Raw genomic sequence first — 15,900 nt, 5'->3', positions numbered from 1 at the left:
CTGTTCTTGCATTCTCTCTCTCTCTCTCTCTCTCGCTCTCTCGCTCTCTCACACACACACACACACGGCAGTCGGAGAGAAATTTCCGCTTCCTGCAGGTCAGAGCTTGTCGCTTCTCTCCAGCAGATACTCCGAGCTCACTGAACACAACCACATCGGTATAAATCTCTGATTTCCAACCCTGGACTGGTTTTCTTTTCGCATTCTGGGAGGACCAGTAACCCCCGGTTCCAGCTTGCAGCTCCTCGCCTGTTGTGCAGCATGTCGGAGCGCGGAGGAGGGCTGCCGAGGAGCGGAGGCGCGCCGTGTCCGTCTCCGCAGCCCTCCAAACCGGTGGCGATCAGCTCCAACCGCCCGGTGCACATGAACCTGTACGCGACCTGGGAGGTGGACCGCTCCTCACCGAGCTGCGTGCCCAGGTAAGAGCTTCTCACTGCGGACAGCGAGTGAACCAGTTCTCCCTTGAGAGCGGGTGTTTGAAGGCGTACAGGGCCCCACAACACACCGTGAGCCGCGTTAAACGTGTGTATACACGGGTGCAGGATAGATGTTAGACCGGCGGTGCTCTACACGTTTATACACCCGTCAGATAAGATGTTCAGTGCGTTGTGGATCATTTCAGCTGCCTTGAGTCTGCGGAGGCGATATAAACAGGAATAACAGCGTGTTGTGTTTTGCTCTTCTAACGATACTTCTGCAAAACAAAGCCAGTCTAGTCAGACTGTAACACAATGCATGTAACGTTAACCATGCTGTTCTAACCTCTAAACTAACTAACTAGTCCAAAAAACCTCTGCATGCAAATACAACACACAGGTATGATTATAACAAAGGACAGGGAACTAGTACAGTGCAGTGTTTATAAAGAAGTCCAGCTGGAAACGTAATGAACTCACTTCACACTCACAATACCATGAATATAAACAAGGCAGTGACAAAAATGTATACAGTGTAGCCACCATGTTTAACATGGTCTTAAAACAGCACTGCATGCAAACCAAACACAGCTAGCAGTCATGCAGCTGACAGGAAACGCTTAAGTTACCAGCTAGGTACAGTAGTGATTCAATAACGTCCAGCTGGAAACCAAATAAACACAATTTCCACCAAAATGAAAGCTTTTAATCACATCAGTAACACTTGTGTAACGTTTATCATATAGAAAAACATACAGTACAGGTCAATGACTAACACCCTGCATACACCAACAAGTAGGTATATTAAGGTATATTGAGTAGCCACCATGTTCTTGTATTAAATCAGCATAGCCAATAATATACAGCTGGACCACAATCTATATAAATCAGTCATAATGTTTGTAATGTCTTAACATTAGTATTTTTGGAACACCAAACACAGCCGTCATCCAGAAAGCTTACAGATAACACAGTAAAGTCAGCAGTACCTAAGTGAAATTGACAAAATGTACACAGTGTAGCCACCATGTTTAACATGGTCTTAAAGCATAACATTGCATGCACACCAAACCAAACCAAACACAGCTAACAGTCATGCAGCTGACAGGAAACGCTTAAGTTACCAGCTAGATACAGTAGTGATTCAAAAAAGTCCAGCTGGAAACCAAACAAACACAGTTTCTACCCAAATGAAAGCTTTTAATCACATCAGTAACACTTGTGTAACGTTTATCATATAGAAAAACACCTGAACTCAATAGTTTATCATATAGCATCATACAGAAATGTGATAAACATAGAGTACAAGTTAATTACTAACATCATGTATACACCAACAAGTAGGTATATTAAGGTATATTGAGTAGCCACCATGATCTTGTATTAAATCAGCATAGCCAACAATATACAGTTGGAAAATCTATATAAATCAGTCATTGAGTTTTTACTGTCTTAACATTAGTATTTTTGGAACACCAAACACAGCCGTCATCCAGAAAGCTTACAGATAACACAGTAAAGTCAGCAGTACCTAAGTGAAATTGACAAAATGTACACAGTGTAGCCACCATGTTTAACATGGTCTTAAAACATAACATTGCATGCACACCAAACCAAACCAAACCAAACCAAACACAGCTAACAGTCATGCAGCTGACAGGAAACGCTTAAGTTACCAGCTAGACACAGTACTGATTTAAAAAAGTCCAGCTGGAAACCAAACAAACACAGTCTCTACCCAAATGAAAGCTTTTAATCACATCAGTAACACTTGTGTAACATTTATCATATAGAAAAACACCTGAACTCAACAGTTATCATATAGAGTATTTATTCGTCGTTTTATTTGTTAAAGGGAGAGCAAAGGGTAATTGTACAATACTTAAATATTAAATAAACAATAAAAATGTTATTTATTGCAAGTGTTTCACACATACTGATTCTGTCATATTGTGTCATTTTGTGGAGCCAAGCAAAGCTTATAGTACTCAAAACCTTCACTATATGGTGCCATACATTTTCAACAGGAGACAGGTCACTTACACTCTATCTACAAAACAACACTATTGTAGCTCTTGCAAAATTAAGCCTTGTATTCATAACCATGGCTTTCTCCTAAAAAGACACCACCTTGATAGCAGCAAACATCTCTTTAAATATAATAAAGACCTCAGCTGAAATTGTACCTACACACATACAAATCAGGTTTCTCATGTCAGGGCACTGACACACGCCTATACCGTGACAGATGTTGGCTTTTGCACCTTTCGCAGATAACAGTCTGGATGATCTAGAGATGCTAAACAAGCTGAAATGTTGACTCATATGACTACAGCTCACGTTTCTGCTTTGTTTTGGTCCATCTCAGATGAGCTTGTGCCCATACCCAAAGCCTGAGTCTTTGTTTGGTTTTCATTTTATACCTAATCATGATTGCCTCAGCCCCTTACCAATTCACCTGCTTATTGTGGAATGTTTTAAAATGAATGAAACTTTTAGCTTGTATTTAGCCTTTGTCCAAACTTCTCTTTAGTTTGTTGCACATTCAAAATTTGCTCATAATTACACATTTCTGTCAAGTTAAAGTTAAGCCTAAACATGTAAAGCCATTTCTTTGTACATTTACCAGTTAAATAAAGGTTCACAGGAATGGAAAAAAAAACATATTCTTGTTTATATTGCATTTACAAAGTGTCTTAACTTTTAGAAAATGGGGTTTGTACAGACCAAATACAGCTATCATCCAGCTCACAGGAAAACTAAAGCCACCAGAACGCTCCTGAGATAGCTACGTTGTTTATTAAAAAAGTGCAGCTAGAAGCATAATGAATAAACTTTACTCATAAAACTATATAATAATGATAATAATAAATACAGCGTAGCTACCATGTCATTGTTTTAATAAAACTAGCATTACATGCAGTGAATTTAACAGAAAACACAGCAATACAGAAACAGTAACTTAATGAAATAGCTTCATAGTTGATAAAGAAAATCAGCTATAGAAACCAATGAACACTCTTTACACAGTAAACCATATAAAACATATACAATGTACCACAATGATTTTTTGCTTAAATAAAACTAGCATTGCATGCAAACAGAAAACAGCTTGCAGCCATGTAGCTGACGCAAAACATTAATGGCACCAGAACATTGCTGAGATTACATTGTTATTTATTAAGAAGTCCAGCTGGAAACCAAGTGAACACACTTTATATGAAACAGCATACGTATTATCACATATGTTGCAAATGTATAGTGTTTATATAGCGAGTCCATTAGAAAAAGCAATGAACATTGCAAAGGTAAATTACTAACACCACACATTCCCTTACTAGTCAGTAATAAAATGTGTATCAAAATGCCACCTTGTTTTTATGGTCTCAATAAAATTACCAGAGCAAACAGACCAAACACAGGTAGCAACCATTTATCGGACAGGAAACCCAATAAAGTCAGCGGTATCTCAGTGTGATAAGATTTAAATAGTCCAGCTGGAAGCATGGTGAACTTCCACTGTCTATAAAATGAGCAATTTAAACAAATCAGACACAGGAAAGACAACAAAGTCCTGTTCATATAAACCTAAAATCTGTTAAAATGTGTTTCCATGAAGCTAAATTGTATGTGTACAAATGATCTGCTGTAAATGAAATACCAGATGAACTACAGCAGCAGATTGTGTTTTTTATTGTTTGCACACACATGCACCTTTTCCACCGACACGGAACAGTTCCGGTTCCAGTTTGCGAACTTGATTTTGGACCGGTTCTGTGTGTTTCCACCAAAGAAGAGGTTCCAGACAGCGAACTAGCGTTCTAATCTAAAGTGAGATTTAGTTACTGCGATTTTATCACGGGGAAGGATGTTTTAAAAAATGATTTTTTCCCGTGATAAAATCATAGCAGTAATGCACGGTCTCGAGTGGCTTATTGCTTTTATAAAAGGGCGGTCAACATAAAATATAATAAAATACAGCAATGTTCAATTTATAAATGTTTTTATTTACAAAAAACACTTACAATAAAGCATTCTTCCGCGAAATCAGGTAGTCCGTTAACAGTGTTGCTAGACAACATGAGGGCGAACATAACATTCGCAATAAACATTCCTCCACGAACACTATTACACTATTTCTTGGAAGAAACACCCGCTTAATGATTAGGATTACTGTTTATATTAATCTGGACATTTCCATTTATAGTACATGACTTAAAATAGTGTTCAACCAAGTTTGCACTTTTTCTTTTCAGTGGCGTATTAATATGGAATGATGTGAGGTGGTCATAGGTGTGCGTTTATCGGGGGTTTTACAACGGCTTCGAACGCGGCTCAGCCAATCAGATTTTAGGACCGGAACTATCCGTTTTATAATACTTGGTTTTTCAGCGCGAACCGTGATGTCATCTGTGGGCGTGTCACAGTTGTAGAGGTCTGGGTGCTCTTACATGAGAAGCTGTAACACCGCCGTGCTGTTGTCTCGTATGGAGCTTGACGCTTCACTTCCATCTTTTAAAGTTCACCTGATTAAATTTTAAACCAGTTTGCCACTGACATTTTCAAAGCGCCTCAAAAGAGATGAACTGTGTGATATGACGTGGTAAAAGTGACACAGACAGTACGAAAAGCGCTTAATGTGAAAAATAAAGCATAACGTGGCTTGTTGTACTAAAACAATGATCGATGAATTTGTGCAGTACAGAGCACTTATAACCAGTAACAACGGAGAGAAATTTCGTGTTTCTGTGTCGTACTTTTATAACATTCAGCCTCGTTACGCTTTTTTATGTTACGCTTTTTCGACTCTGACTCTGACCGTGTTACTACTCTTTACTTTCGTTGTGTAACGCCCACCGTTAATGACGCATACCTGGTTCTCAAAAACTGGTGGAAATGCGGGTCGGTTCTCTAAATAAAGGTTTGAAGAAACCAGAACAGAACGGGTTCAAGAACCAGAGCTCTTTTGGTGGAAAAGCGCTAACAGTAATATAAGTTGCTTACCATAGTTAGAGAGTCTGCCATATTTTTAGTTAAAAGCACATAAGATTGTGGTAAAGCAAAGAGCCACTGGAGCAGCCCTATAGCACGATTTCTAGGAGGAATGTAAAGAAGTCAGATGCTGTTATGATAACCTTGCTTTAATCAGACCTTGTTTTTATCACTTATTTATTTTTAAATATTTCACCGTATTTGCAGTAGTAAAAACAGATACATGTGAACAAGTGCACCTTTAATCCAAACAAGTTAGTCAACCATCAGAAGGTTAACTGTTGACTAATGACGGCTGGTTATAAGACACATTGTTTAATATAGTAGTCCTGTAAATCATAAAGAACTAAATATGTAAATAGGTTAACCCTGCATGTTAATTCAACATCATAAGGGTTAATAGCACATTAACATTATGCCTAGATGCAGATCTTCAGAAATCACCACAGTTAAGTTTTGTTTGCTCATTATAAACAAACATTATGGTGTAGAATTGCCAGACATGTAACCTTAGCCAAACTGGTATACTGTGTGAATACAGTGGTCATTTAAGTGTTTTGGTTCAAACACACAGGAAACAGCTGACGGAAAAGTCAACAGTAGTGTTACTGATTTGGCTAATGTTACATTGTTCATGAATAGTTTGAAAGTTTTTTTGACATCAGAATACACTGATCAGCCATAACATTAAAACCACCTCCTTGTTTCTACACTCACTGTCCATTTTATCTGCTCCACTTACCATATAGAAGCACTTTGTAGTTCTACAATTACTGACTGTAGTCCATCTGTTTCTCAACATACTTTTTTAGTCTGCTTTCACCCTGTTCTTCAATGGTCAGGACCACCCACAGGACCACTACAGAGCAGGTATTATTTGGGTAATGGATCATTCTCAGCACTGCAGTGACACTGACATGGTGGTGGTGTGTTAGTGTGTGTTGTGTTGGTATGAGTGGATCAGACACAGCAGCGCTGCTGGAGTTTTTAATTACTGTGTCCACTCACTGTCCACTCTATTAGACACTCCTACCTAGTTGGTCCACCTTGTAGATGTAAAGTCAGAGACGATCGCTCATCTATTACTGCTGTTTGAGTTGGTCATCTTCTAGACCTTCATCAGTGGTCACAGGATGCTGCCCACGGGGTGCTGTTGGCTGGATATTTTTTTGGTTGGTGGACTATTCTCAGTCCAGCAGTGACAGTGAGGTGTTTAAAAACTCCAGCAGCACTGCTGTGTCTTATCCTCTCATACCAGCACAACACACACTAACACACCACCACCATGTCAGTGTCACTGCAGTGCTGAGAATGATCCACCACCTAAATAATACCTGCTCTGTAGTGGTCCTGTGGGGGTCCTGTAGAACTACAAAGTGCTTCTATATGGTAAGTGGAGCTGATAAAATGGACAATGAGTGTAGAAACAAGGAGGTGGTTTTAATGTTATGACTGATCAGTGTATATTGATGTAATTGTAGTGATTAGTTGTTTATGCACCACTAAGACAAGGTGGTAGTGAGATTACCCCCCCCCCCCCCCCCCCCCCCCCTTATTTTAGACAAGCTACTTTCAAACTTCTATTTAGAATGAATTCTGCTTGTGTAGGCCACTGTCTTTTATGAACAGTGACCCAATTTTAAAGGCACACACACACTCTGCCCCATGTTTTTTTCTTCTGCTAGTGCATTATAGTGAAGAATGGCTTATTCCACCGTGTGTTAGGGACGCAACTGTTTGATTTGAAGAGCTTTATTGTCAACCAGTGGCACATAGTATTTTATGTCTGTACATGCAGATCAACAAATCTGTCAGCTAAGGGCTGAGGTGAAAACCCTGACTTTAGTTGGAAATGAAATGAAACAACATTTACATTTTCAGTATTTAGCAGATGCTTTTATCCAAAGCAACTTACAGTACTGTGACAGTATATTATCTAAGCAATTAAGAGTTAAGGACCTTGCTCAAGGGCCCAACAGTGGCAACCTGGCAGTGGTGGGGCTTGAACCAGAAACCTTTTGGTTACTTGTCCAGTACCTTAACCACTAGGCTACAACTATGCCATGAGTTAATTTTTAGATTCCATTTAATTTAATCAGTTACCATCATGTGGCTATTAGGCAAAACAGCGAGTCCTCATTTGCATCTTGTGTTTTTGAACCAGACAGCAGTACACTGGTCTGTTCAGGTGACTGTTGGTTAACAGTTGTCTGATTTGGCTAGCATGCCGATGTGTATCAGGTCCACTGCAGAAGCTGTATCTACAGTATAATAAGCATTTCTATTAAAGCTACTGATGTTATTTGGTATTTATTGAGCTGGAGGGAGTCAGGGAGATGCATTATACAGGATTAATTGTCGCCTATAATAATCCCACTACGGTTTCAGTGATGGCTGTAAATAATTGATTCACTGTTTTGTTTTCCTTCTGAGAGACAGCAGACCTGGAGTGCACCCAATCCGATTAAACAGAATTAATACTGCTTACTGAGATACATAACACCTGTGTGTGTGTGTGTGTGTGTGTGTGTGTGTGTGTCATGCGTGAGCATGAACATGAATGTAGACAGAGAGCAAAAATGTTGGTTCAGTCATGGTTCACCATTGATACATATTTTTCCCCCTTTTTTTTGTAAAATCTCAGTATTATAAATATAATTTAGAATTTTATAAAGGCCTCACATAAGATTTTTGAATGTGACTGCAGGAATTTATGTTAAGTCATTGTGAGATCAGGCACTAATGTTGGATAAGGAGGTCTGGCTTAATAATACTGGACTTATCAGAATCAGAATCAGAATACTTTATTGATCCCCGAGGGGAAATTTCAGATGTTACAGTTGCTCAGATTGTATATATGTATTAAGAATATTAAAAGGTAAGAATATATTAAAAAGTAAAGTAAAGTAAAAACGCTCTTAAAATAAAGTGGCAAAACGCTCTTAAAATACACTTAAAACGCTCTTAAAATAAAGTGGCAGATGCAGTGGTGACATATATTGCACTATTTATGATACAACTATCATATTGCACGTATTGTAAGGTCTATTACTTAAGTGAGGAGTTGTAAAGTTTGATGGCCACAGGTAGGAATGACCTCCTGTGGCGCTCCGTGGTGCTTTTGGGTGGAATGAGTCTTTGACTGAACGTGCTTCTGTGTCTTTCCAGTGTGTTGTACAGCGGGTGAGAGGTATTGTCCATAATGGACTTCAGCTTAGACAGCATCCTCCTCTCTGACACTGTCGTCAGCGAGTCCAGCTCCACACCCACCACATCACTGGCCTTACGGATGTATCCTGCTTATACTGCTTCCTTTATGACCCTGTTCCTACAAAACCAGATTCTTATTATTGAATGTATTAAAAACACTATAGAATTTTAAAATCATTATTTCAGGCGGCTTGGTGGGAAGCACTATTGCTCACTGCAAGAAGGTCCTGTGTTCATTTCCCAGACGGAGCAGTCCGGGTCCTTTCTGTGTGGAGTTTGCATGTTCTCCCCGTGTCTGCGTGGGTTTCCTCTGGGTGCTCTGGTTTCTTCCCCCAGTCCAAAGACATGCAGGTGAGGTGAATTGGAGATACAAAATTGTCCATGACTGTGTTTGATATTAGACTTGACCCAATGAATCTTGTGTAACCAGTCGAGTCCACTACATCATGTCCTGTCATGAATGTTACCAAAGTGTAAAACATGACGTTAAAATCCTGATGAATGAAGTTCCTTTTTTGGCTCCTCCTATATTTAGGTGCTGTCACAGCGGATCATTCTGGTCCACATACTTGATTCGGTATCGTTTTTATGTCGAATGCACTTCCTGGTGCAACCCTCTTTATTTTTATTTGGGCTTGGGACCAGCACTGAGAGCACACTGACAGGTGCACCTCCCAAACACTAGGCTGTTTGGCCACATAGACTCCAGGACTTTGAGATATAGACAATCATATCTGTTTATACACCTGACCCACTGATCTCAGTGGTTGTCTAGCGTATTTTATTTCTGCGTCAACGGAGCTCCTGTTTGTCCTTTATGAAATGCTGAGATGATAAGTTCATTACCAATTTCTTGGAGGTTCAGACTTTCAGTTTTTCTCCCAGCAAGGGTTCGAACCATTGTACCTTGCACATAGAGGCCTGTATGCTGCAAAGCTATAAAATGCAATGAATAATGTATGTAATTGTGTGTAAGTAATTGTGTAGAAGCTGCCCTGTCTTCATTATTAAGGCTTAAATGATAAATAAGTGACCTTTTGTAAACTGGGGCAGCTTTTTATGCATAAAACTAGTTGTTAATTTTGTGCAAATTATCATTTTTATAAAAAAAGAGTATTTTTGATGCTCGGGTAGCACAGTGGTAAACTAATCTATCCAACTATTGCTGAAATCTTGAGATTTGAAGTTTGAATCCCAGCGGTGCTTTTGACTGGTTGTGCATCTGCACGGATGAGGTTGACCAGTGTCCGAGGGTGAGGGGTGGACAAAACAGCCTAGATGTGCTGTTAGATGAGAGATGCTCTCATTGCACATTGGTATTTAGAAAGTAAGAGTACATTATGCTTCCTCTCTACTGGTTCTGACCCCCACCCCTGATTGAGGAGAGCGAACTGACACATGTCCCCTCCGATACATGAGCAGTACCCGACTGCATTTTTTCACCTGCACCAACCGAGTTCATATGCGAATCAGCCCTGTGCACGGAGAGCCACACCCTGATCAATGCATTATTCCTCAGCTCTGTGCAGACGCCATCAACCAGCCAGTAGAGGTTGTAATTGCATCAGTTATGAGGTCCCTCTCCTGTATGAACAACAGCCAAACGTTGTTCATGTAGCCGCCCAGCCCAGTCGGATGGCAGAGCTGAGATTCGATACAACGTCGTTGAAATCCCAGCTCTGGTGTGCTAGCGTGTTTTACCACTGCGCCACCTGAGCGGCATAGTAAGAGTATATTTAAATGCTTTTAGCTTTGTGATGTTTACACTTTCTTGACAAAAGCTATTGTAAAAAAATAATGACTCTATGGATACAGTTTACTTATACTTCTGTGTATATTTTCCCCTTAGTTTCTTTGATTAGTAAGTGGATCAAAGCTGAGTTTATAGTGTGTGTTTTTCTGTCGTATGTGATAACTGAGAAATAATGAGACCCGCTGTGTGGTCTGCCCCTCCGAGATCCACTTTAAATGCAGCGTTATCAGTACAAGCATGCGAACCGCTGATTTTTCTTGTTTGCCTCTGTTCTCCAGTGCAATCAGTGCAGATCTGTGTCGCATTGTTTGTGCTGAGGGTTAATAAGTGTGCGCCACGAGGCATGCTTCATCCGTCCTCTGTTTGACTAGACTGGAAACAATTAGAGACAGAGAACGTGAGAAACGGCTTCCTGTTAGATTGGGTAAATGGAGGAGGGATAGGCAGAGGGATTCCGATATAGGAGGAGATTGAAATACAGAGAGCTAATTGTCATGGACAACAAGTTCATGGTGATGACGAGCTTTAGAAAGTCCAGCTTGATCTAGTGATAATAGTTTAATTCTCACAGCTGGCACAGTTGCAGTGTATATTGTGTGTGTGTGTGAGAGAGAGAGCAAGAAAGAATGTGTCTGTGTGTGTGTGTGTGTGTGTGTGTGTGTGTGTGTGTGTGTATATATATATATATATATACTTGTGTATATATATATACAGGGGTTGGACAAAATAACTGAAACACCTGGTTTTAGACCACAATAATTTATTAGTATGGTGTAGGGCCTCCTTTTGCGGCCAATACAGCGTCAATTCGTCTTGGAAATGACATATACAAGTCCTGCACAGTGGTCAGAGGGATTTTAAGCCATTCTTCTTGCAGGATAGTGGCCAGGTCACTACGTGATGCTGGTGGAGGAAAACGTTTCCTGACTCGCTTCTCCAAAACACCCCAAAGTGGCTCAATAATATTTAGATCTGGTGACTGTGCAGGCCATGGGAGATGTTCAACTTCACTTTCATGTTCATCAAACCAATCTTTCACCAGTCTTGCTGTGTGTATTGGTGCATTGTCATCCTGATACACGGCACCGCCATTGGATGCACATGGTCCTCCAGAATGGTTCGGTAGTCCTTGGCAGTGACGCGCCCATCTAGCACAAGTATTGGGCCAAGGGAATGCCATGATATGGCAGCCCAAACCATCACTGATCCACCCCCATGCTTCACTCTGGGCATGCAACAGTCTGGGTGGTACGCTTCTTTGGGGCTTCTCCACACCGTAACTCTCCCGGATGTGGGGAAAACAGTAAAGGTGGACTCATCAGAGAACAATACATGTTTCACATTGTCCACAGCCCAAGATTTGCGCTCCTTGCACCATTGAAACCGACGTTTGGCATTGGCACGAGTGACCAAAGGTTTGGCTATAGCAGCCCGGCCGTGTATATTGACCCTGTGGAGCTCCCGACGGACAGTTCTGGTGGAAACAGGAGAGTTGAGGTGCACATTTAATTCTGCCGTGATTTGGGCAGCCGTGGTTTTATGTTTTTTGGATACAATCCGGGTTAGCACCCGAACATCCCTTTCAGACAGCTTCCTCTTGCGTCCACAGTTAATCCTGTTGGATGTGGTTTGTCCTTCTTGGTGGTATGCTGACATTACCCTGGATACCGTGGCTCTTGATACATCACAAAGACTTGCTGTCTTGGTCACAGATGCGCCAGCAAGACGTGCACCAACAATTTGTCCTCTTTTGAACTCTGGTATGTCACCCATAATGTTGTGTGCATTGCAATATTTTGAGCAAAACTGTGCTCTTACCCTGCTAATTGAACCTTCACACTCTGCTCTTACTGGTGCAATGTGCAATTAATGAAGATTGGCCACCAGACTGGTCCAATTTAGCCATGAAACCTCCCACACTAAAATGACAGGTGTTTCAGTTATTTTGTCCAACCCCTGTATATATAGACACACACACACACATACACTGATCAGCCATAACATTAAAACCACCTCCTTGTTTCTACACTAACTGTCCATTTTATCTGCTCCACTTACCATATAGAGGCACTTTGTAGTTACACAATTACTGACTGTAGTCCATCCGTTTCTCTGCATGCTTTTTTTAGCCCCCTTTCACCCTGTTCTTCAATGGTCAGGACCCCCACAGGACCACCACAGAGCAGGTATTATTTGGGTGGTGGATCATTCTCAGCACTGCAGTGACACTGACATGGTGGTGGTGTGTTAGTGTGTGTTGTGCTGGTATGAGTGGATAAGACACAGCAGCGCTGATGGAGTTTTTAAACACCTCACTGTCACTGCTGGACTGAGAATAGTCCACCAACCAAAAACCTCCAGCCAACAGCGCCCCGTGGGCAGCGTCCTGTGACCACTGATGAAAGTCTAGAAGATGACCAACTCAAACAGCAGCAATAGATGAGCGATCGTCTCTGACTTTACATCTACAAGGTGGACCAACTAGGTAGGAGTGTCTAATAGAGTGGACAGTGAGTGGACACGGTATTTAAAAACTCCAGCAGCACTGCTGTGTCTGATCCACTCATACCAGCACAACACACACTAACACACCACCACCATGTCAGTGTCACTGCAGTGCTGAGAATGATCCACCAACCAAATAATACCTGCTCTGTGGTGGTCCTGACTATTGAAGAACAGGGTGAAAGCAGGTTAAAAAAAGCATGCAGAGAAACAGATGGACTACAGTCAGTATTTGTAGAACTACAAAGTGATTCTATATGGTAAGTGGAGCTGATAAAATGGACAGTGAGTGTGGTTTAAATGTTATGGCTGATCGGTGTATATTGAGTTCTGTTCTGGGATTCGGAGAGCTTAATAGAATAAGAGGGCTGAATGTATATGTTTGGTTGTAGCTTTGTCTTTTTCTTTAAAAAAGCGTACCTGCAGAAAAAGTCGAGCAAAAACAAAGTTTTTTTTCCCAAAATAAAACTAATAATCACAGATTTTATTGCCCACAACAGCAAACTTTTTAAAGCACTAAACCATTTTTCACATGCGATGGAAACCAGGCACCTGATCGATATTCCAGTCCCGCTGTGTGCACACCACAATCTTCCAGCAGATTAATCTTTACCAGGTCAGGTTTCAAACCCGAGGCCTGATTCTACACTAGTGCTTGTGTTGAAGACAGTTACAGCATCTAGAAATCTAGTAATATCAGACCACGAACCAGTTGCTATACCTGCTAACAGTGGTCCGGGTCTTTTCTGTGTGGAGTTTGCATGTTTTCCATGTGTCTGTGTGGGTTTCCCCCGGGTGCTCCGGTTTCCTCCCACAGTCCAAAGACATGCAAGTGAGGTGAATTGGAGATACTAAATTGTCCATGACTGTGTTTGATATAACCTTGTGAACTGATGAATCTTGTGTAATGAGTAACTACAGTACTGTTCCTGTCCTAAATGTAAGTGTAAAACATGACGTTAAAATCCTAATAAAAAAAACACGATTAAAATCCTAATAAACAAACAAACAAACCTGCCAACAAAACTTAATGTCAGATTAATCCAATCAAATAGCTTCAGAATTTGTGTGTGTGTGTGTGTGTGTGTGTGTGTGTGTGTGTGTGCGCGTGTGTGTGCGTGTGTGTGCGTGTGTGTGTGTGTGTGTGTGTGTGTGTGTGTGCGTGCGCGTGCGCGCGCGCGTGCATGGGTGATGATGATGATGTATGTAAATGTACAAAGACAGGGCAGAGACGCTAGCACACAAAGTCGTCGGTCGAAACTCAGCTCTGCCATTCGGCAGGCTAGGCACCTCTATGAACACGATTGGCTGTTGTTCATAACTGATGCAATTTCGACCTCTGCCGGCTGATTGATAGCACGTGAACCTGGAGTCGAGGGTTAAAGTGATCAGGGTGTGTCTCTCCGTACACAAAGCTGATCTGTATATGAACTTGCCTTGTGCAGGTGACGTTAAAATCCTAATAAACAAACAAACTAACCAACAAACAAAGGGAGGGTTAAGAGCCTTGCTCATGGGCCCCACAGCAGCAACCTGGCAGTGGTGGGGCTTGAACCAGCAGCCTTCTGATTACTAGTCCAGAACCTTAACCACTAGGCTACAACTGCTAAACTATTTAAATGCATAAAAAGTTTTCCAGTTCAGATTAGAATCTCAGAATGCAGTGTGTATATAGAGGTGGTGCAAAGGTACTGATGGTGGGTCGGGTGTGTTTTAATTCAGCATCATTTCTCCTTATGGACTGTGGCTTCATTCTCAATTCAAACATCTCGAATCAAACATCAGCTGTTTGAAATTAATTTAAACATTTTGTCAGCATTAATCAACCAGTTAATCAACAGTCATTGTTTGATTAGTTATTGACATTCCTAGACCAGATTAAATTTAAAAAACTGAAATTTTAATCTGATTTCTCTTTTATTGGTTATGTTCTTGATATTTTTGAATTGTTTACTCACATAGGTGCTTCAGCTAATCATTACATTTTAATAGCTCGTCTAGCCTAATTTAATGTTAGCCTTTGTGTATCCCTCAGTCTGTGACTAAGAAGCATGTCAGCACTTTCTCCCTGCTGTGCAAAGTGGAAAAGGTTTAATGGTGGGAGTTCAAACAGCAGTTAGTAGTTTATTTTAAGAATAACTGTAACATCTAGGTAATAACTTCACCCTAATGCAAATATATTTTAGTCCTTTAAAAATGTCCTGTTAAAATTAATCGGTCGCCAGTGTGTCGTTCTAGTCTGCATACCTGATTTGGTACAGTTTTTGGCCAGATGTCTTTCCTAACACAACCTCTCCAGGCTGTATTCCCCCCCCCCCCCCCCCCCCCCCCCTTTGTGTTGGCGTCTGACCGGCTGATAGCACAGTTGAGATTTGGACCCCTGATCCAAACAGTAGTGGGCTAGGGCATTTTACTGCTGCACCACCCGAGTGCTCATTATATACTCAGATATCCGATATTCATCGGACGTCATTGGCTCAGTGGGTAGCACTGTCGCCTCATAGCAAGAAGGTCTTGGGTTCGATTCCCAGGTGGAGTGGTCTGGTGCATGTTCTCCCCGTGTCTGTGTGGGTTTCCTCCCACAGTCGAAAGACATATAAGTGAGGTGAATTGGAGATACAAAATGACTGTGTTTGACATTAGGCTTGTGAACTAATTAATCTTGTGTAACCAGTAACTACCTGTCATGTCATGAATGTAACCAAAGTGTTTAAACATGACATTAAAATCCTAATAAATACATAAATAAATAATTCTGATGTCATTGCCTGATTCCACAATGTTTTAACACAAATACCCCTAGACACATTCCATAAATCTTACGTAAAGCCTTAAGTAAAAATGATCATCTTGATATTTACAGTACACATATTAAATCCTAGACCAGTAAACCAGTGTGTAGTGGTGCACAGCTGCACTGAATGTCGGTAGGATTCAGGCGGCTTTGTGTTAAGCTCTCAGATGTTGATGTGGTCAGAGATCACTGGTGACGAATGGCTGCACTGGCTTGTGTTGCCTTTTAAT

The 15,900-nt window shown here is 41.1% G+C and overlaps 1 protein-coding gene across 1 annotated transcript in view; it reads left to right on the top strand.

Annotated features, from left to right (window-relative positions):
• Positions 1–131: 131 nt before the first annotated feature.
• The window catches only part of LOC134311731 (phosphofurin acidic cluster sorting protein 1-like), a 99,136-nt gene continuing 83,367 nt past the window's right edge, over positions 132–15,900 (top strand). Inside the window, exon 1 of the mRNA XM_062993383.1 lies at positions 132–419. Within this exon, the coding sequence (XP_062849453.1) occupies positions 262–419 (158 nt within the window). The 5' untranslated portion in view covers positions 132–261. The remainder of the gene's footprint in view (positions 420–15,900) is intronic.

This window comes from Trichomycterus rosablanca, chromosome 4 (genome assembly GCF_030014385.1).
Source record: "Trichomycterus rosablanca isolate fTriRos1 chromosome 4, fTriRos1.hap1, whole genome shotgun sequence".
Taxonomy (NCBI): Eukaryota; Metazoa; Chordata; class Actinopteri; order Siluriformes; family Trichomycteridae; genus Trichomycterus; species Trichomycterus rosablanca.
The sequence above is the reverse complement of the archived record's forward strand: the minus strand, read 5'-3'. Positions and strand labels throughout refer to the sequence as shown.